Source organism: Amyelois transitella, chromosome 19, assembly GCF_032362555.1.
Source record: "Amyelois transitella isolate CPQ chromosome 19, ilAmyTran1.1, whole genome shotgun sequence".
Lineage (NCBI taxonomy): Eukaryota > Metazoa > Arthropoda > Insecta > Lepidoptera > Pyralidae > Amyelois > Amyelois transitella.
The window spans coordinates 1,605,507-1,632,849 of record NC_083522.1 but is presented as its reverse complement, the minus strand read 5'-3'; the positions used below and the strand labels follow the sequence as shown (position 1 = coordinate 1,632,849).

Sequence of the window (27,343 nt, the reverse complement as noted above, 5' to 3'; positions counted from 1 at the left end):
TGACAATGACACATATGCTGATATCGCGGCATGTGGTGATGTACTCATTGGCAAATAGATTTTTATGGTTAACCTTAAAACAGCTTACTTTTATGCTCTTAAATTTAGATCGAACTTTACATCAGAAACTAAGTACAGGTTGCCGACTAAGGTGTAGGTAGAAATAAAACAACATAATCAAAATCAGAATTATAAGTAAAATTTTTATTGTATAAAAAAATCATATATATACTTACTTAACAAGTACATAATATCAAAGTAATAATAATTCGGCTTCCGATTAGGTATTCGATTGTCATTTAGTAGATGATGGTGACTGCACACCACCTGCCTGTGTCTTGGCATATGTCAGGAATACCTCTTCAAGGGTCGTCGCGGTCACCGCATAGTCTTCAATGAGGTTAGGGAAAGATTTCCGCAATTGCTCCAATTTCGTGAATATCTCGCTGTAAGACATGTTTAGGCTTTTGTCCACGTGGTAGCTCAGCATAGTCTGAAAGTGAGAAAAATGTAAAACTTTCAATCATAACACTACAAATATCCGGGTCTCCCGCTCTGACCCCCTTCTGTGCTAAGTCCTCCAGTTCGTACGCCCGTCTTTGTAGTTTAGGTGTTTCCGACTGCACTAACCTTGTGCTCATCTTTGAGAGTCCACAGGTCATCCTCACAAGCCTGCTTTAATTTTAGCAATTCAGAATTCTCCGATGTTCCTGAAAGTATCAAATCATATTTTACTAACAGAGAGCAGGAATATTAATGAAAAAAACTCATCTGAGGTCAAGGAATATCAATACTATAAAGCTTTTTTAAAAGCTTTTATTTAGTTTGACTTGTTTAAATTTCTTTCGTTGCCTCTCTCGAAGCCGCTCCGAAGCTTATGCCGTTGATGCGCAAATTCTTGGAGCCACCTAAGTTCACCGCAGATCCCGCGTACAACATTATCTATAAGATTCCTTCGCACTTCCTCACAAATGTAGCACTCCCATGGTACATGAAAAATTAGGTAGTTACCGCTTGCTCCGGCAGTATCCTTGATTTTAATATAAAGTGAGACCCCCGCGTGGTGAGCCGCGCGCAGAGCCGCGGGGGAGCCCAGTGCGACCAGGGTCCCCGCAGACATGATGCCCACGCGGGAACACAGCGCTTCCATCTCGTCCATACTGGACAATCAAACAATTGGATCAAGTAGGTAGTGGTAGTAGAAATTCTTAAATGTAAAACACAGATGCCTACATACGGGGGAATAATGTAGCCTCTTTTACTACAGAGGAGGCAACAGAATATGCACAGTTTAAAGGCCACAATTGAGTTAAACGGACCGCTCGTACGGCAGGCTACAGCACAGCTATCTACTGGAGCTGTTACCTGTGAGACGTGATGAGCACGGCCCGCTTCCTGCCCGCACGCGTGAGCTGCGCCCGGGCCGCCCTCACGGCGCGCCACAGCTGCCGCCTGGCCGCCACGTCTGCTGTAACTGTTACCTGTGAGACGTGATGAGCACGGCCCGCTTCCTGCCCGCCCGCGTGCGCTGCGCCCGGGCCGCCCGCACGGCGCGCCACAGCTGCCGCCTGGCCGCCACGTCTGCTGTAACTGTTACCTGTGAGACGTGATGAGCACGGCCCGCTTCCTGCCCGCCCGCGTGCGCTGCGCCCGGGCCGCCCGCACGGCGCGCCACAGCTGCCGCCTGGCCGCCACGTCTGCTGTAACTGTTACCTGTGAGACGTGATGAGCACGGCCCGCTTCCTGCCCGCCCGCGTGCGCTGCGCCCGGGCCGCCCGCACGGCGCGCCACAGCTGCCGCCTGGCCGCCACGTCTGCTGTAACTGTTACCTGTGAGACGTGATGAGCACGGCCCGCTTCCTGCCCGCCCGCGTGCGCTGCGCCCGGGCCGCCCGCACGGCGCGCCACAGCTGCCGCCTGGCCGCCACGTCTGCTGTAACTGTTACCTGTGAGACGTGATGAGCACGGCCCGCTTCCTGCCCGCCCGCGTGCGCTGCGCCCGGGCCGCCCGCACGGCGCGCCACAGCTGCCGCCTGGCCGCCACGTCTGCTGTAACTGTTACCTGTGAGACGTGATGAGCACGGCCCGCTTCCTGCCCGCCCGCGTGCGCTGCGCCCGGGCCGCCCGCACGGCGCGCCACAGCTGCCGCCTGGCCGCCACGTCTGCTGTAACTGTTACCTGTGAGACGTGATGAGCACGGCCCGCTTCCTGCCCGCCCGCGTGCGCTGCGCCCGGGCCGCCCGCACGGCGCGCCACAGCTGCCGCCTGGCCGCCACGTCTGCTGTAACTGTTATCTGTGAGACGTGATGAGCACGGCCCGCTTCCTGCCCGCCCGCGTGCGCTGCGCCCGGGCCGCCCGCACGGCGCGCCACAGCTGCCGCCTGGCCGCCACGTCTGCTGTAACTGTTACCTGTGAGACGTGATGAGCACGGCCCGCTTCCTGCCCGCCCGCGTGCGCTGCGCCCGGGCCGCCCGCACGGCGCGCCACAGCTGCCGCCTGGCCGCCACGTCTGCTGTAACTGTTACCTGTGAGACGTGATGAGCACGGCCCGCTTCCTGCCCGCCCGCGTGCGCTGCGCCCGGGCCGCCCGCACGGCGCGCCACAGCTGCCGCCTGGCCGCCACGTCTGCTGTAACTGTTACCTGTGAGACGTGATGAGCACGGCCCGCTTCCTGCCCGCCCGCGTGCGCTGCGCCCGGGCCGCCCGCACGGCGCGCCACAGCTGCCGCCTGGCCGCCACGTCTGCTGTAACTGTTACCTGTGAGACGTGATGAGCACGGCCCGCTTCCTGCCCGCCCGCGTGCGCTGCGCCCGGGCCGCCCGCACGGCGCGCCACAGCTGCCGCCTGGCCGCCACGTCTGCTGTAACTGTTACCTGTGAGACGTGATGAGCACGGCCCGCTTCCTGCCCGCCCGCGTGCGCTGCGCCCGGGCCGCCCGCACGGCGCGCCACAGCTGCCGCCTGGCCGCCACGTCTGCTGTAACTGTTACCTGTGAGACGTGATGAGCACGGCCCGCTTCCTGCCCGCCCGCGTGCGCTGCGCCCGGGCCGCCCGCACGGCGCGCCACAGCTGCCGCCTGGCCGCCACGTCTGCTGTAACTGTTACCTGTGAGACGTGATGAGCACGGCCCGCTTCCTGCCCGCCCGCGTGCGCTGCGCCCGGGCCGCCCGCACGGCGCGCCACAGCTGCCGCCTGGCCGCCACGTCTGCTGTAACTGTTACCTGTGAGACGTGATGAGCACGGCCCGCTTCCTGCCCGCCCGCGTGCGCTGCGCCCGGGCCGCCCGCACGGCGCGCCACAGCTGCCGCCTGGCCGCCACGTCCACTCCGGCCGTGGGCTCGTCCAGCAGCGACAGCGCGGCGCGGCGGGCCAGCGCGCCCACGCTGCTCAGGCGCCGCGCGCACCCGCCGCTGTACGAGCTCATTGGCCGGTCTGCATACTTCATCAGGTCTGCAAGACACTTGCTTGTGTCAAGTAGAAGAAGGAAGGACACGTGAAACATAAACATTTTATTCATTTAAAGGGGCACTTAGGCTTGCAAAATAAACAGCGAATAGTGAAGAAGACAAGGTTTAGTGTTTCGCACTACTAATGGTTACCTAAATCAAGTAAAACTTCACACCTATCAACTCCAGCCAGCGGACTGCTTCCAACTTGGTATCCTTTTTGTCCAATCCGTCCAGCGTGAGCAAGAACTCCAAGTTTTGGCGGCCCGTCATAAAGTCGTCCAGGCCGAAGAATTGCGGGCAGTAACCCAGTTGCTTAAGGAACTGATAAATAAAAATAACACCCAATTATATCTATTGTATGTATGTACTTGTACTCGTAGGTATACCTACCTTAAAAAAGACATACGTCTCACGTCTTTATCCGTTACGGGATAGACAGAGCAAACAAGAGAAAAAGCAAAGAAGAGACCGGGGGACCATGTTCAACTGTATTGCTACTTATCTCTTGTGAGAACAAAAGTGGGTTAAAAAGGGGTCATCATAAAAGGCATTAGTTTGTCCGTTTGCGTCCTCAGCTCTCTGGGAAGAGGGAGAGAGAGCGGGGTGCACTTATGAGCGCGAATCTAGATGGGTAAATCAGGCTTTTACAAGAAGCAAAAAAGAAGAAAATGGAGTAGCACCTTGGAGTTATCAAACACTCGTTGCGGCTGGTCGTTGGCCACGACCCGGCCGCGCGTGGGGAACGTCTCGCACGTCATCATCTTGAACGTGGTGGATTTGCCGGCGCCGTTCACGCCCACCAGGCCGAAACATTCCCCTGGAGAGTAGAAATACCTAGTTTATTTTGATGTTGATACGACTGTTGGCAGAATTTGTACCTATTCATATAACTAAAAAAATGCATTATGGCATCATCATGAGACACAAAAGAATCATAGAAGAGGTTTCCTTTTCCTGGGGCTCCACAATTTTTTTGTTACCTTCACGGACTGCAAAGCTGATCCCCTTGACAGCGGTGGTAGGTTTCTGGCAGAGTCCCGGGTAGCGCTTGTGAACTGATGAGACCAGCATGGCGTCGCCGCGGGATTGTTCTAAAAGAGAGCAAAACGTTTCAAATCTACATAAATACATATGATCACGTCTATATCCCTAGCGGGGTAGACAGAGCCACCATTCTTGAACGGACTAATAGGCCACGCTCAGCTGTGTGATAGAATTGATATTCAAATAGTGACAGGTTTCTAGCCCATCGCCTAAAAGAGGTATCCCAAGATAATAAGCCTATCCCTTACTCGCCTTTTACGACATCCGTGGGAAAGAGATGGAGTGGTCCTTCTATTTTTTGTAATGGTACCGTGAAACCACACGGCACGTTTCAAATCTGATTGCATCGATTCTCGTTTTTGGTACTATCAATGGCCTATCAATATACACGCCGTCGCTTAATCCTCGATTTTCGGGTAAAAATGAAGGTATTTAAGTAATAATCTATGGTAAAAGCTCCCACACTAAAAATCGCATGTTTTCCACATCGTAACTGGTGGTAGAAATTGAAAAAATAAATAAATGAAGTAACTATTATATTTTTCTTTACAATGTCATTCTATACTCACTAAGAGCCTCATCAACATACTGCTGTTCTTTCAAAATAGTCTCATCATCTTGTCGGGTCAGCACCGATTTGTATCTAAAGTTATACAGGGCGTCTTCGAGTCTGCTAAGTACACCACGTTCGGTCAGTACCACCACCATCTGCGGATGTTACTTGTTGTCTTATTCACGGGCTTTGAAAGGCAATAATCTTTTGACTGTCGCGACATCTCTACGTCAAACGCCATTAACCAATCACAGCGAAGTAAAGTGACGCGCTCAGCCAATTGTAGTGAAGATAAGATTTCGTGGATTGGTGCATGAATACAAACTTCTACTCAACATCGTCTGTGGTGCGGCATAACGTCTAGCCTGGCGGCAGATCTCCCATTTATGGCGATCATCGCTTTCTACCTTTGAATAAACCGGAGTGGAAGAAAGAAAGTAATTAAATTCAATAACATCACTAAAATTCATGAATTACCTACAGAAGAAACGGTAACAAACTGCACTGCAGCATTTTGTTACCGTTCCTTCTGTAAACTTAGTTTTAATTTATTTATTTGATGTTTGTAAAAAATAAAAATTTTGAAATTTGAATTTGGGTTATACGAGTAACAGACTTAAGAGATGTATAGCAAAACTATTGAAATTTCTTAAGTAATGAGTTATTGGGAAGTATTGAGAGAATATTCTCTACAAAAATGGGTTCACTGTCCTTACAAATAAGAAATGATTGATACTGATACTTACCATGATAACAAAGAACTGGATGTAAAGTGCAGCTATATACAGCAAGGGTGAATATTCATCGAAAGCCAGGTAACCACGATGAGACTGATGCGAACCTTAAATAAATTGTAATTTATTATTGTTGAAGGAACTAGGTACTCTTTTCTAATATCATGGCATATATATATTTCTAAATGTAAAAATAACAAAGGACTCAGGACAAGCCCTTGGGGTACTCCAAGTGGTATAATAACAATTTCGCCAATATTATTCTTTTTCCTGATAGATTTATTGGCTTGTATGTCAGAAATAAACAAAACCTTAAAATTTTCTTGTTTCATTCAGCTTTGAATTATATTTATCCTTTTATGCTGTTACGGATTCAGTCAAACGCTTTTGTAAAATTAGTTCCCTTCTTATATCATTGTCATTATACTTACTACAACATTTTTTCGTATCAAATCCTGGTAGATTCACAACAAGATTTGGACAGAGGTGTTTGTTGAGATTGCAGTACGCATTTATTCGAGCAACTGTTACAATTTTCTTCAGAGCTTCGAGAAAAGTGGTTGGCGTCACTGTATATAGCAGCAGCGGTATGAGTGGACGTAAGATTATGCATTCCCACAGTTTTTTCTCTTTATCAGCGTCACAAACCGCGATTAGTGATGGGAATATAAAAGCTGTACAAAGAAACATTTTGACACAAATAAAAAAAAAACAAATAAAATTTATATCTAAGTTTTGTTAATACGCACATATTCTAAAATTATTCTAGCAGCCGTAACACTTTGACTTTTGATTATTATGTAAACAATTATCAAGATATTTTAAAGCTCAATATTTGGTATGATGCTAAGGAGGTAAAATTACCTAATTACAAAAACTTAAATTTGGGTAGTCAACGCGCAAAGCTTAAAACTCACAGAAAACAAATAAAAAGCCGACGAGGGCGGTGGCAGCGTGCCTGTACGGCATCATGAAACTGACGAGGAAGATTAGGGCGATGGTCGACAAGCACCCGCCAATGAGCAGGAGAGCCAGGGGAACTGCAAAAATACAATATTAAAATATGCACAATGTATAACTAATAACTTTCGTGCCGTGTCGATTTTGGATCAATAAAAAATAGGATCATTCCATTTCTCTGCTGTTATACAGAGGCAACCGTGGACCTAGTGTAACAAACCATTAATTTATCTTAAAGTCAATAAAATCCGACCGTAGTACCATTAATAGTAATACGATTGTATGATCTTATTACACAAATACCCGCCCAAAAACACAAAAACGTCGCTCATTTAGCGCATTTTGAGAGCTTACAAATGGAACAAACGCCAGAACAATATGACAATGTTAATCTATTAATAGTACCGTAAGTACGCGAACTATTTCTACTTTTCAAGTACAGATACATAGCGTGCTTACACATCAAATCAATTTGCGACAAAGTGTGACTTTTGTCAATGGTATACGCGAACAGTAGCGTCGGTATGACGAGCACGAGCATGCTGTACGCGGCTTGGAACAGCATGGAAGTTGTCCAGTGGAGTTCCGGACTACAGCCGGACATGAAGTGGATGTGGCGGGAACTGGACAGCCGCTCCGAACACGGCAACACTAGAGCGTTGATCAATGTGGCTTCAATGACTGTAAACATGTGTTAGTTTTGTAGATATGTGCTAAATAATAAACAATTTATTTATTTGATAGCTACTTACTAACGATTATTGCGGAAAAGCTTGTGACAGATACAGTTCTTTAGGAATTTACAAAGACCTTAATCTATGTTGTGTTTATTACTATGAAATAAATAATCTGTTCACTAAGCAAATATACAAAGGAAGTGTGAATGGGACTGTTGGAGTGGGAAGGCCTAGTCGAACGTTCCTTGATCAAATCGGAGACGTTCTAGCAAAAGGTCTGGTCAAGAGTACCCGAAACCGACGAGCTTGCATGAAGAAAGTTATGAATGTGGACGAAGCGAAAAGTGTGCAGGGTTATATATAACACACTTACTGAATGCGACTAAAACAGCCCATAGTAGAGCATTTTTTTTAGACAGAGGCTCTCGTATTGTGATAAGGTCTTGCAGAGGGTAATTGTAAGTTGTGATTCTTGGCGTGTCCTCCGAAGGTAGAGTGGATGCTATCGCGTTGGTGAGAGCATTCACAGCGACGGGCAAGGCATGCCGTACCGATGTGGAGTAGTGGGCCTGACAATTACATTAATATCAGTTTGGCAACAATTAATAATAAAAAATACAATCCAAGTTCACTGCAAATTCGCCTCTATTATTGTGTCATACAGTTTAGTAGACTAGATAAGCGGTTGACTGTATTATTACTAGTTGGAACAGAGGCCGTGAGTGCCACTATATAGCTGGCCAATGGGTGAAACGAAGAAGGTTTACGTTAGCCCCGGTATGACTGCTGAATACGATACCGTCACTATTGCTTCTAATACAAACTTACTTTCGCTTTATAAAATCAAGCTGAAATAGACGCAGATAGTTGGAAATATTTAAAATTATAATTCTAATAGCGATTTAATACTCACCACGGCGTGTGTATCGTTCAATTGGATGCCAATCAAATATTTGTTGTACTTAGGCCTGTCCTTTGATAAATTCTTGAGAGCTGAAGTGAAACATTACTCTTAGTAACTCAGGTATTACTATTCTCAGGACTATTTTTCTAAATCGCTTCGTGTAAAATCCTGAGTCACCTCTATCCGGGATCCATGGTCAAGGGCTTACCCCGGGCTCCTCTCCAGAGTGGCGAGGATGCAACAGGGTCTACAGCCAGGAAGAAGAAGAAGAACCTGTCGCTTCCTGTTAGAAAACAAGGCCTTTCAGTCTTTTCGAGTCTTATCTGACGAGACAGACATAGCCAACAGACATTTTTTTAAGTAAGACTTTTCTATGTTAGATTATTACATGAATTCAGCTCACTAAAAATTAAGTCTATGTGTATAAGCGAAGGAAGTATGCAGAGATCGTGGCAAGTGGAAAGTGGTAGTCTCTGCCTACCCCTCCGGGAAAGAGGCGTGATTTTATGTATGTATGTTCAGCTCACTTTGTGGTATATTGTCAGAATGTGTATAATTCACGCCACAGCATGCAGGTCTACTCCTCAGAGGTATTTCGAAGCTGGACAACGCTCGTCTCCCACTCATGTCCTTGTACACGTTGAGGTCCATCGAGAGGGCTCGGTTCTTGCTGGGCTCCTTCCCGAATTCGTTTGCCACAAAAGTGAAGGCGCACAACGTTAGAATTGGTAAGATTAGTTCCTGAAAATGTTAAATCCATCTGTAGAAGAAAGGGTGAACCCTCCCAAGCAGAAAAATAAAATTAAAATTGCTTTTTTCCATTTTTCCCCGCATAGTAAGAAAAATACCTAAAAGAATAAAGAAAATTATTGGAGTTACCTACCTACCAACTACCTAGTGTTTATAATGACTGCAATTCTGATTATTGTTCTAGTAGTGATTATTTCGAGCATCCTGGTAGGTATGGAGAGTTCTTGTTCTTCTCAAAGCATCATTCATCACAGACACGATAGTGTATGATTAAGGTGTTTGATGAATGATGCTCCACCGAAGACTCCACCCACACTCACTATTCAGAGATCAGCATTGGTTATTTCTTGACAAAAAAACTGAATGTGGTACCAAAGCTCCAAAGATTTCCTCTTGATATGATCTTGTTAGGCTGACACGGGAGTATTACAATAGCTCCATTTTTATTAAAAAAGAAAGGTTTTTCGAACCATTTTGGACGGCCTCTGTGGTGCAGCGGTAGTATGCTTGTCTGTGATACCGGAGGTCCCGGGTTCGAATCCCGGCCAGGGCATGATGAGAAAACATTTTTTTCTGATTGGCCTGGGTCTTGGATGTTTATCTATCTAAGTATTTATTATATATACATATATTACAATCAAACAGCTGTGTCAAAGTGCACACAAGCCTGACTTTTGGAAACGTTTTGTAGCTTAGTTTTTACTACACTAACAGTCTTGCTACCCAAAATGTGCTCTAAACTTTACATTGTTTAAAAATCTACTGTCCTTACCATCAATACAAACATTTTCCAAGAACTCTTCACGTATCTGAGTTGCCTAACAAATAGTGCCACAAACCGCTGAAGTAACAGGTTCACACCGACCAATTTTGGTGCTGTGGGTCTGTCATCTGAAACAGTACTGTAAATTATCGCAAGATTATAGGAAAATTAACGCCAATTAGATTTACTTTCAAAATTACATACACGGTAAAGGTTTTAATTGACGTCAACATAACTTAAGTAAAATTAAGCTATTACCGCTTTCAGAGCGCAGGTGTAGAAGAAACGGTGAAACAAACTATACTACAGCATTTACACTGGACGTCAAGTTACTAATATAGATCTTAAATCTGTTCCGTACATTGTCTAGATTGCGTAAGGATCTGTTTCATCATTTATAAATAAAAAATAAATAAGTATATAGGAACGGAACAAATTACACAGATTGAGTTAGCCCCGAAGTAAGTACGAGACTTGTGTTACGAGATACTAACTCAACGATACTATAGATAAACATCCAAGACCCAGGCCAAACAGAAAAAGTTCTTTTCTCATCATGCCTGGCCGGGATTCGAACTCGAGACCTCTGGTGTCACAGACAAGCGTACTACCGCTGCACCACAAATCACACAAGCTTGATATAAAGCCTTAACAAGTACATCCTACTAATATTATAAAGGCGAAAGTCTGTATGGATGTATGGATGTTTGTTACTCTTTCACGCAAAAACTACTGAACCGATTACCATGAAATTTGGTATGTAGGTAGCTGAAGACCCAGAATAACACATAGGCTACTTTTTATCCCAGAGTTCCCGCGGGATTGATAGGGTTTCCATGCGGACGAAGTCGCGGGCGGCCTCTAGTAGTATATAATTACTTCTACTAAGTATTTACGTGGGAAATAGGTAGTTATAGTACAAAATGGTGGTATACCTTTTAGCATAGCGATGTCCTCATCTTCGTCGACGCTTACGTCGCTGCATAGCCTGTTAAAATGAATTAATCAATTTAAAATCTAGATAAGTAGGATATTATGAAAAGAACTCATTTCACCCGCGGCAGCCATAATTGACAGACAACTACATACATACATACATATAATCACGTCTATATCCCTTGCGGGCTAGTTAGTGATGGTATGTATCATTGCACAATTTGAAGTATAAAGTCTTTTGTGCCGTGTAGTTTCCGGCACCATTAGAATAGTAAGAATAGGACCACTCCATCTCTTTCCCATGGATGTCGTAAAAGGCGACTAAGGGATAGGCTTATAAACTTGGGATGCTTCTTTTAGATGACAGACTAGCAACTGTCACTATTTGAATCTCAATTCTATCATTAAAGCAAACAGCTGAACGTGGCCTATCAGTCTTTTTAAGAGTGTTAGCTCTGTCTACGCCTCAAGAGATATAGACGTGATTGTATGTATGTATGTATAAATATTTCAATACTAACTTCACAAACACCTCTTCAAGCGTCGTCACCCCAACGCTTATCGACTCAATGTCCAGCCTATCAGTACTCTCTTCTAATTTCTGAAACATTGCCGGAAACTTATTGCATTCGCGACTCGGCAACTTGTAGGACAAAGTGTTAATTCCGGTCAAAGGAAGCAGCGTCGCTTGTGGTATAAATGATTTGATGATGTTGGTGATTTCAGTGGAGGCTAACGGTGAAGCTTCGGGTTTTAAGGCTATTGCTAAATTGTAGCCGGTGTCTGTAAATAAAGCACTTTAGATAAAACTAGGTTGAAAGTGGAAGAGAGATGAAGTTATCTAACAAGTAAGAGTGCCGTGTGGTTCCCTGCACCAATACAAAAAAGAATAGGATCACTCCATCTCTTTCCCGTGGATGTTGTAAAAGGCGGCTAAGGGATAGGCTTACCAACTTGAGATTCTTTTTTTAGGCGATGGGCTAGCAACCTGTCACTATTCGAATCTCAATTCTATCTTAAAGCCAAATAGCTGAAATGGCCTATCAGTCCGCTCAGGACTGTTGGCTCTGTCAACCCTGCAAGGGACATAGACGTGATTATATGTATGTACATACATACATATGGTCACGTCTATATCCCTTGCGGGGTAGACAGAGCCAAAAGTCTTGAAAAGACTGAATGGCCACGTTCAGCTATTTGGCTTAACGATAGAATTGAGATTCAACTAGTGACAGGTTGCTAGCCCATCACCACCTAAAAAAGAATCCCAAGTTTGTAAGCCTATCCCTTAGTCGCCTTTTACGACATCCATGGGAAAGAGATGGAGTGGTCCTATTCTTACTATTCTAATGGTGCCGGAAACCACACGGCATATGTATGTATGTATACTATATATAGCTCATAGAGAGAGCATACCGATCTCCTTCTTGAGATGCATAGGAGTGGCGTTGCAGCGCAGCGTCCCCGTGTGTAGTGCAGCCACCCTGTCTCCTAAAGCATCCGCTTCCTCCATAAAGTGCGTGGACAGTAGGACCGTACGACCGGAGCGGAGGGACTGGAATTACAATAAATAACATATATACATATATATATACTAGCGGCCCGCCCCGGCTTCGCACGGGTGGACATATTTTTGTGTTTTATGTTTTGAAATAAATTTATTTCAAAACAAATTTATGCCTATGTCACTTTTGAAGGTCTATTCTATATCTGTGCCAAATTTTATCAAAATCGGACCAGTAGTTTTTGTGTTTATTCCACACAAACATACAAAAATACAAATCTTTCCTCTTTATTATTAGTGTGGATGTGGATGTGGATTATTAGTGTGGATATATATCACCGTGCGGTTCCCGGCACTAATAAGGACATTATATGTGGATTATACGCGACATTTTAAGGGGTGAGTAAAAAAAATTGTGGCAGAGTAGTTATATCCGATTAGAGAATGAGATTTATCGCGTTTCAAGCCCACTTGGGTCAGTATTTACATACATACATACATAAAATCACGCTTCTTTCCCGGAGGTGCAGGCAGAGACTACCACTTTCCACTTTCTTTCATGTGGATGAAGCGAAGGAAGTATGCAGAGATCGTGGCAAGTGATCAGTATTTGATGACTCTTTTCAGAATTCTTTAGGATATTATCATTTAGTTGGATGATGATGCTCTTTTTTTACATTTATACAATTAAAAGTACAACTATGGTCCTTAGCATGACACACGCGACGTCGTTTTCATTGCGCGAAAAATATAGCTGTTTCACTTTTTATTATAAAGTGAAGCGGGACAGCGATAGTTTTTTGCTAGATGAAAACGGCGTTGCACATGGCATGCTGCAGAGGCTGGGCAAATCAGGTGATAATGTCAATGGGCTGCAAACAAACCTGCGGCTTCGCCCATCTCGTAGTCGCTTAACTAATTTTACTGATTTGTATTTATAAGCGAATGGTATCCTAAACATACTAAATACATATGGTCACGTCTATATCCCTTGCGGGTAGACAGAGCCAACAGTGCTGAAAAGACTGAATGGCCACGTTCAGCTATTTGGCTTAACGATAGAACTGAGATTCAACTAGTGACAGGTTGCTAGCCCATCGCCTAGAAAAGAATCCCGAGTTTGTAAGCCTAAACATAGTCGACAAAAATCTTCTCAACTAACCAGCAGCAGATCCCACAAGCCCCTTCGAGTCTCCACGTCTAGCCCCGCAGTGGGCTCGTCTAAAACTAATACATCGGCGTCTCCAGCTAAAGCGCACGCCAATTGCAGCCTCCTCTTCATGCCACCAGATAACTGAGAGCTCAAGGCGTTAGCTTTCTCCTTTAAACCGAGCTGCTGAAGAAGATCCAGAGAAGACTGTTTGGATTGCTTCCATTTTATAGTTCCTTTCATCTGTTGATGATCAGAACTTATAAGTAAGAGTCCAGGTTGTTGTCATATTCACAGGTTAAGTCTTTGAAGACTCTCTAATTTTAGCGACTTTCAAGTTGCAGTTAGGCATTGGGGATTGGAGTTATTTTTAGTAATTTTTACTATATTTTATGCTACTTTTAGTAGTTTTAGACAATATTATATTACCAATCGATAAAGATCTAAGTAACTACCCTAGTCAGACCCAAATAAACTAGAAGCGATTATAATTGAGAGTTAAACTTTCAAATTAAATTCTTCAATAGAATCCAAATAATCACCAAACAAAAAAACCTGGCGTGATCCAGCACAGTAAGCTCGCTGAAAAACAGGTTGTGTTGCGGGCAGAAGCCGAGCTGGCTGCGCACGGCGTGCTGTTGGGTGACCGTGTCTAGTCCGTTCACAAACACCTTGCCGGATGTTGCAGCTAATGTTCCTGTAATTTATATTTAAGTAGCGGTGCCTTTGACCATTTAAGTGAATAGGCTTATAAACTTGGGATTCTTCTTTTAGGCGACGGGCAACGTCCTGTCATAGTCAACCACGTTAAGCCGAACAGCTGAATATGCACTATTAGTCTTTTCTCTATTTATCTCGCAAGGGATATAGACGTGACCATATGTATGTATGTAAATTTAACCGAATTCCACGACAAATCTAGAGAAAAAGGACTGACCTGTGACGATTGACATGAGGGTAGTTTTACCCGCTCCGTTGTGCCCCAGAAGTATGGTGATCTCGCCTTTGAGAACAGGCAGGGACACGTTGTTTAGAGCGACGAAACCATTGAAAACCTACCATTATAAAGAGAAAAGATTTGTTTTCTTTTTGTATTCTTCTAACGCGAGGCTACTTTTTTGGAAATTCCTAAAGAAACGAAACGCAGTCTTTTCAAGATTGTTGGCTCTGTCTACACCGCAAGGGACGTGACTATATGTACGGTTGTTTCGCTTTACGCCGCCAAAGATACGGACGTACTCTAATTTCAAATATTTACCGTTCCTACACTCTCGTAAAAAATAAAGACGTGATAAAGTAATAATTTCAAAAATTTTAAAAAGTACCAATTCGATTAGTACGTACCTTAGAAACGTTTTTAATATCGATACCGACCACGCTGTTAGGCGAGTGAGGCTCAAAGTACTTATTCTCTCCCCGCTTTCCTAACGCTTGTTCTTCTGTTACACGGGCAACATGTACCTTCTTCCACGACCAGTATTCTTTCTGTTCAAAATGGACGTCAAATGTAAGTTAATGCCATAAAGGTAGTAGGTAGAATTCGGAAATCTGACTCAAAAGCGTACTCGACGTTTTCAGATCAGATACTTGAGTATACCTCAAATGGAGTACATGTACTTACACGTAGGGATGTATAGAAGCATGGGCACCAATTAATTTTGTGTGGCGCCATCTCTACGCCACAAGACACAACAGCCAATCACGCGACGCTATCAGCTAATAACAGCGAAGAGTCTTAATCGCGCAAGCAAAGAATTCATGGGTTGGAGCATATATACAAATTCCGACACAACTTCATCGGAGCCGCAACTCCCCAGGCATAACACCTAGCCTGGTGGAAGATCTTCCCTTTATGGCTGTCGAGTCCGAATCATCGCTCCCGCTACATGTGTATCTAGGAATATATGATCGAAGCTAACCTACATACTTATACTTGAAACTGGTAAATGGAAAACCTGCACATTCGGGCAAATGGAGTTGAAGCTATGACAAAGGTCTGATCGATATTCTTCATATTATTAGATTACCCACTCCCTAGACGTGGTCCTAAAGGCGTCCTCTGGGACTCACCCAAGAAAACGACGCTAATCCTGTTATGCAGTATTTTTAATTTGCATTTTCTACTTCTCAGCAAAGGACTCCTCTGCGGGAAATGATTAAGAAATAGATGCAGATGACAATTGTTTTATAGGGATTTCTAGACGAAGGAAGGGAATACAAATACATAGCTCTATCTACGCATGCGCGGTAAAAACTCACCCGAAAACAGAAGTTCCACGGCTGCGCTGTGCCGTACTTGCGCGGGCGCACCCGGCCGAGGTACCACGTGACCCAGAAAAGGACCCCGCTTTGGAGTACCAGGAACAGATACGCCCAGAACACAGAGCAGGTGTCTTCAGTGTGCGCAGACATCATAGTTTGCAATGACAAACCCTCACCTACAATAGTTTACATGCTTCTCAGTTTTATTCTAAAGGTAGGTACTTAGGGTATGTTTAAATAAATTATTTCTCAAGAGGATATACTTAAGTATTCGCTTATAGAGAAACATGAAATACTAAATATAAACAAATTTTCAACGAGTGTATCTAGTGAAAAAGAATATAATTATACCTACTAATTCAAATTAAAAGTTAAATATAAGCAAATACCTACTATATAATTGTATATACCCGATACATTTGATTCATTACCTTTATGCCTTGCTAAAGATTAAAATAATGGAGACAAGACTCGAAGGCCACTTTATGCATTATCCAGTAATTCTAAGTGTTGCGTGAAATATAAAAACAAAACAAAATATCGTTCTGACGTCTATTAACACTCAAAAAGCTAGATATTATTTACATTAATATAGTTAGTTAATTACCGACTTTGTAGAAATCTTTACAAATTCGGTAATCTTTTGAGAAATAAAACCACACCCCATCATTAACGCGGACCCCGGGCCCCGCTACTGAGGTGAGGATGTAACAGGGAATCACGGCAGGAGAAAGAACAAAGTTATGATGCGCGCTTGTATAGACCACAAGTGTGATAGAATAGATTTATTTTCAAAATTGGATTCAAGGTATCACTTATTGACGTCACATCACTATTATATCTACTACCGCTTCCAAATCGCATGTGTAAAAGTAGCGATAGAGCAAACTACACTGCAGTCTTTTCAACGGACGTCAAACAAATACAATAGATCTCCTAAATCGTGAACGAATGCACATTGTCTACATAATACCTACTGAAGTGTGACGACACAAACCCTCAATAAATCTATGTAACCTTATTGTATTAGTTCATTGACTGTTATAAGCTAGATTTAGAGATCTAGATAAATAACCTACGTAGCACCTCCACCACCATTCTATGTTCTATTTAAAATCTAAACTAATATTATAAAGCTGAAGAGTTTGTTTGTTTGTTTGAACGCGCTAATCTCAGGAACTACTGGTTCGAATTGAAAAATTCTTTTTGTGTTGAATAGAACATTTATCGAGGAAGGCTTTAGACTATATATCATCACGCTGCAACTATAAGGAGCGAAGAAATAATGGAAAACGGGGAAAATTATTTATCCTTGAGGGCTTCATGGTGCCCAAAATAACTATTCCACGCGGACGAAGTCGCGGGCACACCTAGTCAATAATAAAGTCAGTTACTGTTTGTCATCGAACCTATAACTTCCTGGTTGTTTAATTGTGAACACCCCCGTATAACATCATACTACCATATACTTCAATTACAGTGCAGTTTGTTACCGCTTCTTCTGCACTGACGCCTTGGAAGCGGCCGTAAACTTAGTTTTAAGTAATTTATTTGACGTCAACCAATGTTTTTAAACCATACCGTTTTGACAATTATTAAGCGATATACAGTATCCTATAGTAATGAATAAAAATTTTGAATTTGAATTTGACTCACCCGTGATTTCCAGATAAGTTATCTCGTGGTTGAACCAGACGGCGGGAACGTAAGGCAGGACCCCGGTGAGGCAGACCAGCACCCTGGGCACGCGGTTGGCGGCGACTATAAACGCGGGTACCATCAGTCCGAAGTACAACAGAGTCGCTAGAGTTATCGAGTGGCGAGCTGTGAGAAAGAGAGATATTATTTTCACATAGACTTATGGCATGGTTGCAACCTCACCCTGGAGGATTTCGCCACCAGTACGCAAAAAAGAATAAGACCACTCCATCTCTTTCCCATGGATTTCGTAAAAGGCGACTAAGGTATAGGCTTACAAACTTGGGGTTCTTTTTTTAGGCGATGGGCTAGCAACCTGTCACTATTTGAATCTCAATTCTATCATCATCATATTCATATAATTCTATCATTGACGTCCGATGAAAATGCTGCAGTGTAGTTTGTTCCGCCGCTTCTTCTACACATGCGCTTTAGAAGCGGTAGTAGCTATAATTAGATTTAAGTGATGTGACGTCAATAAGTGATACCTTGTATCCAATTTTGAAAATAAATCTATTCTATTCTATCATTAAGCCAAATAGCTGAGCGTAGCCTATCAGTTTTTTCAAGACTGTTGTCTCTATCTACCCCACGAGTCCCATATGTATGTATGTATGATCTAGGATTGGGCGTTTGACACACGAAGGGACTCGCTTTAGTGGCCCTGCCGAGGGGCACCTAACGATTGTATGCTTAACTTGGTGGAAGAGAAAATGTCTGATAAGTTATTTAAACACAAACATACCACATTAAGACGCTAAACGCGATTAATAAGAATACATAGTTTCTTCCTGTGACTGTCGTAGAAGGCAACTAAGGGTTAGGCTTACAAACTTGGGATTCTTTTTTTAGGCGATGGGCTAGCAACCTGTCACTATTTGAATCTCAATACCATCATTAAGCCATACGGCTGAACGTGGCCATTCAGTCTTTTCAAGACTGTTGGTCCACCCCGTAAGAGATATAGACATGACTACCTATATGAATCAATGAAAAAGATGAAAATTGAAAACTAACATAAGTCACGAATAAAAAGAGATAAAACACTCACGTTCATTAGTAATGAAACTACATACGAACGCCATAGCGACAATCGACACAAAATGTAGTAACAGGAACAGGAGGCTTAGACAATGTAGTATCGCTTCTTAACGAAACGATGTCGAAGTTCTTTTTCGTCTTAGAGATAACGATAAACATTTCCTAGCCAATGTAACGCAATTGTCGCGATCGTTGTGTCGAACGGATCGTTCGATAAACAAACGAATATTGGCTATGGTAACGAAAATTTAGCTGTCAGTGTCAAATTGGAACAAACAAAGCGGGATTATTCTAAAGTTTAAGTGAGTGTTTACTGTGAGTGTGGTGAGTCGTTTTTAATTGATATTATTAATTCTTGACGCTTTTTAATAATCTTATAGCAAAACTTTGATAGTGTTAAATTATTAGAGTGTTTTTACATAGTTTTTACGTAGATTTCTTCAAAATTAAATAGAATCATTGTGATTGTAACTGTTCAAAATAAATATAGTTATTTTTTTTTATTTTTAGTGTTAAAATGGATTCTAGGGTAAGGGCCAGTCCCGAACAACTCTCAACTCTACTGGAGTATATGGAAAGGTAGGTAAATCCAAGTTATTTTTACCATTTCTTTTAAATTCAATCGTACAAAACTTTGGTACCACTTCAATCGCTAATGTAAACAATGACGCGATAATAACAATGAAGCATTTGTGTATTGAACCGTTACTTATGTTACAGTCATGGGGACCTGGCTAGGCCTGTTGCAGGGGCACAAGGTCGAGTACGGTCAGACCAATTATGGTCTGATCTTACTAATATATTAAATTCCGTTGGTGGTGGTGTCCACAAAACAACAGACAAGTGGAAAAAAGTAAGTAATGACTAGCAATTCTATTCCAATAGCCGTATTTGAAGAGTGGAGTTACCAATTTTCAACTTATGTGGTTGTATGCATACTTATGACTGATAATTCCAAAAAGGTATGGGCCGATTTAAAATCAAAGACTAAGAAAAAAGGTCTGACCTTGCGGCAACATGCCAGAGGGACTGGTGGTGGACCGGCTAGCCAGAAATCCTTGTCGCATTTGGAGGAAAGGGTTCTGGCTATTATCGGCCCAACAGCAGTGGAAGGACAAGACTCTATACAAGAGCTTGGATTTAGTGTATGTATTAACCTTATTTTCCAGTACCTCATGTAACAAAATTATTAGCTAAAAATCAATACTAACTAGGTAAATCTTGTTGAATAAATATTGTACTTGAATATTAGAAATTAAAAATTTTAGCCATTACACATATATAATTAGATAAAACAGTATACTATTTAATTAAGTATCTACATATTCAATAAATATCACCATAATAACTTTTTCAGAGACCTCAATTTTCTGCACCTGCACCCTCTCAATCATCTGCAGTTGTTGCCCAAGAAGATGATCCAGTATATGTGGATCATGCTGTTGGTATGTCGTTTTGATAGTGAATTAATAAAATCTAGCTCTGAAATTCTCATAAATAAGGCAGTTTTGTATATGTTTTAGTATTGAATGAAAATCAATGAAATGAAAATGAAATCTTTATTCTCAATATTGGATGCAATACATTTCTTATTGACGTCAAAAATGTACTTATAACTAAGTCTACCGCCGACTTCCAAAGCGCAGGTGAAGAAGAAGCGGCGCAACAAACTTCACCGCAGCCTTTTCTACAAAGACGTCAATTTAACAATTTTTTATAAAACTTATTTACAAATATCCTAATTTTAAAATATATATCTAAACAAATGGGGTGTAATAGCTACTTTAGTTTTTTGAGTATCTATTTATACACATAATAAAAAACAATAGAAAAGTTAAGATAGTACACTGAATATTTTTTTTAAAGAATACTTATGGCGTGATCTGCATTCGATATCAAACCCAAAACAGCTAGTTACTATAACTATTTAATAATGAAACAAGTTTATTTTTGTCTTTTACAGAAATGCCTTCATCAGTATCGCCACAACCTGGCACATATGACTCACAGCCGCTACCTTCGCCCCCGCCCCCGCCCGCGCCGTCACCCGCGCCCGCCACTCCTCGCTCTCGGAGACGTGCAGCTGCCTCCAGCGCGCCGCCGGCCCGACGCCGGCCGCGGGCGGCGACGCCGGACACGCCGCGCTCCGCCGCGTCAGCGGGCTCCGGCCGCCCGCGGCTGCGCGCGCGCCGCAGGCTGGCTCCGACCCCGTTCGAACGAGCGGCGCAAGAGTTTTCTGCCGTGGAACTACGCCGCTTGGAGCTGGAGGAAGCTCGAATCCGGCAGCAAAACGAGCGGGATATGAGAGCGCTGGCAATAGAGGAAGCTCGTAACCTGCAACGACACGAGCGAGACACGAGAGCGCTGGAAGTGGAGCACGAGCGTAACCTAGTGTTTAGCTCGCTCGTCGGTATCGCACAAGCTTGGCTCGACTATTACCGCAGTAGAGACAACACAGAACCACTGAGCAATGAGTAGATGCTCACTCGAAATATTGAGCGGTTGTTGTCTCTACTGCGGTTATTACGTAACACCCTAAATCTGCCTAAGAATTTTAGCTAAGAAATGTTTTATATCATAAGCTTCATCAAACTTATTTATATATTTTTATTACAGTTTGAGACTGATTACAAAATTAAGACTGCTTCTTCTAGACTAGTGATAGAATATACAATTATAAATTAAAAGACTGCTTCTTCTAGATTAGTCATAGAATATACAATTATATTTGTAAGATTAATAATTTGTTACATGAATATATTTTTTGATTTTATTATTGTTAAATATGTTAAATATTAAAATAAGTAGATAAGTATATTGATAAGTTAAAAGACTGGATACTTATTAAAATTGTTATATTATTATTATTACTTTCTTTTTCATTTGATACTAACTTAAAAAAATATACTTAAGCTTAAATAAAATGAAACCATTAAATTTTAAGTAAACAAAATTTTATACTTATTCATTTACATATATACAGACAGAATTATCTAGTCAGTAGAATGCTGCATTCTACTGACTAGATAATTTCGCATAGCCCTTCCTCGAATTAACTCGTTTTGATTAGTGTTGGTTGTAGAGGTGTTATGCTGTATACTTTGATCTTCACTATCATCAAGAGCCTCAGCTGGCATATCTGTTGGAGCAGGTAGTTTAGCATGTATTGCAATATTATGCAATACACAACATGCGTTAATAATTCTGCTAGCCACGTAAGGCTGATAGTGAAGAACACGGTGTCGAAGCATACACCTCCAACGAGCCTTCAGTAATCCAAAACATCGTTCTATACGAGATCTGGCTTGCACATGACATCTGGTATATATTTCTTCTTGAGACCCTTGTTCAGCATCTAGTATAGGCGTCATCAACCAAGGTCGCTGTGGATATCCAGAATCCCCTGAAATTACATACTCAATAAATATTTTATTCAAAATAAATTGAAGAACTATAATGTATACTTGGGTGGCAAACAATGAATACTAATTTAATTGAGTTGATTTCCAATAGTTTATAGAAGTAGATGTATTATTTAAAAGTAATACTTTACATATGTTTATTCCATATAAGTTTTTTATCTATTATGGTTTGCAATGAAATATAAGAAAAAATGTCTTACATACCTAATAACCAAACATGTTCACCACTTTCATGAAGCCCTCGCATGAAAGTCTCTACATGACTAGCGGACCATATGTGGGAGTCATGTGTAGCACCACCAAATTTTGAATTGACATTAATTATTTTTAAATCGAAATCGCATATCTGGGGAAAAAATATACAAAACAATTTGTTTTGGGGATATAACAATTGATAAAAAGTTATATGATACTCAATCTGTGTGATTTGTCCCTATATATTTATTTACATGTGATATGTGATACCTTTGACAGGTATATTCAGGCCATTTGAATTGAATTAACACTTTATTGCACAACATATAAAGAGTAGTATATTTAGGTGTTTTGATAATAAAAATTAAGTCTAGTTTCTTACCACTTGAACATTTAATGAATGATATCCTTTTCTATTAAAAAATGAATATTCATCCTCGTCTGGTCTTACTATAGCTATATGGGTACAATCAATGCACCCAATAATTCCAGGCAAATTATGTCTTCTATGGAATCTGGAAATGTTAACAATTTCATAACAAATACTGGCTGTAGGCCTAGGTGACAAATATTAAGAAAGGTTTTATATCTTTATAATACACTTACTTCTCTTTGATTAAAGATCTCTCATGTGGTGTTTGTGGAAACACTATCCACCTGCTGACCATCCAATTGTGATTTAAAGAATTCACAACCTCCCTGACACAGCGACTTGTAGTCCGCTGTGTCAAATATTGTCCCACACCTACAATTCTCTGGTATGACCCTGCGGCTAAAAAGCTTAGAGTACACAGTACCTGAAAAACACAGTAATGTCTCTGCATACTCGTGTGGTTTTCTTTATAGGATTAGACTATAGAAATTTCTATAAGTATTCTAAGTTTAGAGATAAGTATACTTATTTCCCTATGAGGTTAATCCTTATGAAAGTTCTTACCTTCACTTCCAGGGAAATTTCATTGGATCCTTTCAATCCAGTATATCTTTTTAGTTCGTCGCATAATCGTCGAAAAGTTTTTTTATCAAGCCTGAAATGTTGTATAAACAACAATTCCGGCATATCTTCAATCGTTTCCATATGTCTTCTTGATGAAAATCGCCTTTGACGCCTCACCCAGGTATTCTCATTATGTGCAGCCCACAATAAACGTAAAGAATGCATTTTTATATAAATAAAACTGTATTAACGCAACGTAGCCCTTGTATACAAATCACAGCTGACTGTAATTTTCGGCCATTTTGTAGCGATATCGACAGCCCCCAAGCTTTCGTTATTATGGCGAACACATGTCGAATCGAACGATCGCTCCCGAAGAGAAAGCGAACGTCAAAAGTGCCGCTTGGCTACGCATTTGTATTGAAATAGGCGAATAAACAATTCGCTAATTGACGATTTCGCTTCGTTTTCGACATGAATGTAAACATTGTCTACCAATTTTGTTATCGATCTCGATCGATCACGTGATTTAGCGAAGGCTTATGTCATCCCATACATTTTTTTATTGCCGAACTTCGTCATCGTTTTCAAAATGTTACTTTGTCTAAGCCCCCAGAGCGATAAGAAAACCATTGGAGAACTCCAGTACGGGTATACCGTCGCTGGTGAGTAATATAGCGCCAATGACGCTGTACACGACGCCCCCTGGAAGTACGTTGAGGAAATGCGACAGTCCCAGCAATTCAGGTGTTACCCCGACCATTTGAATGAGCTCCTGTGAACAGAAATTGTTGATGGGTTTGCGGCGATATATCTACGTTACAAGTCACAACAACCTATCAAACGACTCTATCAACCAATAACAACGAACGCTCTATACATACGTACATATAATCACGTATATATCCCTTGCGGAATAGACAGAGCCAACAGTGTCAAAAAGATTGATATGCCGCGTTCAGCGTTTGGCTTAATGATATAATTGATATTCATATAGTTTTAGATTGCTAGTGCCGTGTGGTTCTCGACACCAATACAAAAAAGAATAGGACCACTCCATCTCATTCCCATGGATGTCGTAAAAGGCGACTAAGGGATAGGCTTACAAACTTGGGATTCTTTTCTAGGCGATGGGCTAGCAACCTGTCACTATTTGAATCTCAATCATATCTTAAAGCCAAATAGCTGAAGGTGGCCTATCAGTCTTTTCAAAACTATTGGCTCTGTCTACCCCACAAGGGATATAGACGTGACCATATATATGTATGATAGATTGGTAGCCCATAGCCTACAAGATACCTTGTTAATAAGCATATCCCTTAGTCGCCTTTTACGACAGTCACAGGAAGAATCGCAAGTTTACAAGTCTATCGATGAGGACCATCGTGGATTTACCTGGATGCCCGAAGCTCGTTCTGCTATCAGCTTGGTCATGAGGAACTCGAAGGTGAGCAGGAGCGACGCGAACAAGGCTGCGTGTATCAGCAACATCAACAGAATCACGGCCGTCAACGATTTCTTCGGCTTCCAAATCGGGAATTGTCGAAGAGCCGCCAACTAAAATACATATTTTAAGACTCTTGTAGTGATATTTGTGCCCTGTGGTTCCCAGCATTTTAGAATAGGACCACTCCATCTCTTTCCCACGGATGTCGTAAAAGGCAACTAAGGGATTACTGCTTTAAATTAAACACATTATCTAAGTTTCCCTTCTGTTCTGGTAAAGTTAGAAAAATCTTTATTTGGCGCAAAAGGTTACATTACATTATTCATAATATTAAAATAAAAAATATTTCGGACAATTGTCGAAAAAGCTGATTGAGGTATCTCGTGACCGTGGGGAAATTATCTGGCTCAGAGAATCAGCATTGCCATTTTGGATGGCCAGCCTTCTAGGCACACATCCGCACGTTGATATATGCAGGATCTGTAGGTACCTATAATTTGTAAATTTAATTTTAGTTTTTATCATCTTTTTTTTGCTTCTTTATAAGTACCTAGTGTTAATTTTAATAGAAATAAATTACATGCTGCGACCAAAAGGGTTTCCATTAAGCATATGCATATATCATGGTATCGAACAAAAACATAGTTTGTTCCAGCTGTTTCAAATACAAATTGTAAAGTCGATCAAGGGAAAGACTCTTAACACTTGGGATAATTTTTTTATTAGGCGACGGGCATCGCATCAATGGCAATCTCAGTTTCCTCATTAGGTGAGACAAATAGCTAACCGTCCTGTGATGTCTACCAAAATTCAAGTTTAACGTAATCTAGTGTAGGTACTGATAATGCATTAAAAACCTTTTTTATGGGATGACCAGCGCGCAGTTCCAAAAAACTCAAGTCTATGGCCCATTGCAGCCTCACAAACTCTGCGTAGTCTAATCCTAAAATTAAAAAAAAAACATATAGAGCCAACCGTCTTTTAAAAAGGCTATGACTACGTGTAGCTGACTTACTAAACTACTTGCTGACTACTTAAAGATGGAATTGGATTATTTTCCTCGCGATCTCTTTTTCAGGTTCTTTGGAATCGAGTGCGGTACCAGATGTCCCAACTAATATCAATTTCATCTTTAATCTACCAAATTTAAACTTGGAAGCCTATAGCAAGACAATTAATCCTTTAGATGTTATTCCTATGTAAAAACTTACCATGCACAGACTGTGATTCCATTTCTTTGTCACTCGATTTGTAGTCATGCGTATGAAAATCTTTATTCATTCTTATTGTGTAATTGAGATGAATCGGCAGTTTTGTCCCATTCACATTCTGTAAAATTGTTTTTTTTTACATATTTTTACTCTATACTTTTCCCGCTGATCTTGTCAGAGGCAACACGGGTAATATAAGTATTTTTATTTACCAAGTGGAACAACTATGATTATAGCTGGATTAAGATATGTTACTTACGGGAGTGGCTCCATATAATGAGTAGGTTGCTGACAAACGCTGCTGAATTGTGGACAGAGGCGAACGGGAGAAGTGTCAAGGGCTAAGAAGGACAGATTCCTACACGATAGTACTTTGCTCTTCTTTTCAAATTAAAGAACTAATTCTTGTCGACGGAGTTAAGTGGAGCTTCCTCCATTCATCTCTTTTCTCTGTTAATTTTTTATTTGTTGGTATGTTGTAACGTTTACTTTTTGCTTTATTTGATGAAAATATTTTATTCTTGGAGAGGAAGACCTCTTCATCTTTCTATTATATCTATATTTTGCTAAAAAGCTCATAGTGAAACTAAGGTAGTAGGTTACTTACGTGAAATAAGACAAACGCATGATTAAACGGCGTGTAATTTTTCATGTATTTCTTTACCGCAGACTGATCATTACTTCCGAAATATCCTGTTATAAAGTCTAAAAGAGAAATATAAATAAGTAATGCTCCATACTAATATTACTTATGCGAAAGTGTGTTTGTTTGAATGTTTGTCAGTCTTTCACGTCAAAATTACTGAAGGACGTCTCCATGAAATTTTGCATACATATTAAACATATACGTAGTGTAGTAAGTAGTAAGCATGAACTAAGAAACTGTTAATCTTAATTATTAATTTTCTTTATCTGGTCTTTTCAGGAATTCTAGGATCCGCACCTGATAACCTTATAGGTATATAATCCACGTGACGCCAATCATACGATTACCTATACTAAAGGTCCTATAGAATAAGTGCATAGCCGTCAACTCCACAGATTATCTTACCAGGATGTGCGAGGTTAGGTTTGCGGATTCTTGTCAGAGTCAGTGACTTGCCGACCTTCGCCATCAGCTCATCAGTCAGGTTGTTTGCTGGATAATACGCGACAACTTGCGGTTTAGGAAGCTGGTTTATACTGTAAGGTTCCTACAACATTTTAATTTTGTGTTGTCACGTTGAATAATTTATTAATCATATTATTTATTACATACGTACTCATTAAACCCTTGAGAAGTAGACATATTCAGTGCGGAGTGACTGCGTAAGGATTTTCTTATAGAATACATACCTACTTGATATGTAAAGTTAGATCATATATAGGAACAATTTTAAAGGCATTTAGGGTGAAAACTTGTATGTAATTTACTAGGAAAAATAGAATAAATAAATCCTGATGAAGGTACATACCACAAACATTGAAAGCGCTGTTCTATTCTCTTTTTCTGTTGGATCAAAGGAAATTAAATAAATTGTATCTTTGACTAGAAACATCAGTAAAAAAAGGAGTGCCGGCGACACAAATTCTAGGAACGTGACGATGTATCGTCTCCGGCGCACTTTGTAGTGCATCCACATTAAGACTAGTAAAGCCCACCAGGTTTTGCTTGAAGTTGACTGCACATTGGGCTGCGGTGATGACTGTATTGATACCGACTGCAT

General features: G+C 41.5%; 2 protein-coding genes across 2 annotated transcripts; both read right to left on the bottom strand.

The window, feature by feature from the left end:
- Nucleotides 1-177: 177 nt before the first annotated feature.
- LOC106139335 (phospholipid-transporting ATPase ABCA3) lies at nt 178-27,343 on the bottom strand. The gene is made up of 36 exons (XM_060949729.1): nt 27,092-27,343; nt 26,689-26,830; nt 26,245-26,342; nt 25,638-25,755; nt 25,284-25,369; nt 24,375-24,536; nt 23,599-23,754; nt 22,060-22,193; nt 20,434-20,759; nt 18,436-18,528; nt 17,343-17,510; nt 15,684-15,862; nt 14,769-14,909; nt 14,362-14,479; nt 13,967-14,121; nt 13,437-13,667; nt 12,187-12,325; nt 11,292-11,553; nt 10,770-10,822; nt 9,844-9,962; nt 8,849-9,062; nt 8,331-8,410; nt 7,791-7,986; nt 7,200-7,421; nt 6,698-6,820; nt 6,212-6,454; nt 5,793-5,887; nt 5,322-5,453; nt 5,063-5,201; nt 4,430-4,540; nt 4,130-4,266; nt 3,623-3,770; nt 3,222-3,450; nt 824-1,160; nt 631-753; nt 178-493 (listed from the first exon to the last, which is right to left on the bottom strand). Exons 1-36 carry the CDS (start codon nt 27,341-27,343, stop codon nt 296-298), a joined length of 5,859 nt encoding a protein of 1,952 aa, XP_060805712.1. The 3' UTR covers nt 178-295.
- Nucleotides 19,971-23,581, bottom strand: LOC132902852 (putative nuclease HARBI1). Its single transcript, XM_060949525.1, has 5 exons — nt 22,980-23,581; nt 22,649-22,839; nt 22,425-22,557; nt 22,052-22,193; nt 19,971-21,828 (listed from the first exon to the last, which is right to left on the bottom strand). Exons 1-5 carry the CDS (start codon nt 23,202-23,204, stop codon nt 21,419-21,421), a joined length of 1,101 nt encoding a protein of 366 aa, XP_060805508.1. The 5' UTR covers nt 23,205-23,581; the 3' UTR covers nt 19,971-21,418.

Coding starts and splice junctions, on each gene's coding strand:
- LOC132902852 (XM_060949525.1), bottom strand. CDS start 23,204: ATGCATTCTTTACGTTTATTGTGGGCTGCACATAATGAGAATACCTGG. Junction 22,840..22,979: donor AAATTTCCCTGGAAGTGAAG/GTAAGAACTTTC, acceptor TGTGTTTTTCAG/GTACTGTGTACTCTAAGCTT. Junction 22,558..22,648: donor AGATCTTTAATCAAAGAGAA/GTAAGTGTATTA, acceptor TAACATTTCCAG/ATTCCATAGAAGACATAATT.
- LOC106139335 (XM_060949729.1), bottom strand. CDS start 27,343: ATGCAGTCGGTATCAATACAGTCATCACCGCAGCCCAATGTGCAGTCA. Junction 6,455..6,697: donor CGGCTTTTTATTTGTTTTCT/GTGAGTTTTAAG, acceptor TTCTTTGTACAG/CTTTTATATTCCCATCACTA. Junction 754..823: donor GAAATTTAAACAAGTCAAAC/TAAATAAAAGCT, acceptor TTTTTTCATTAA/TATTCCTGCTCTCTGTTAGT.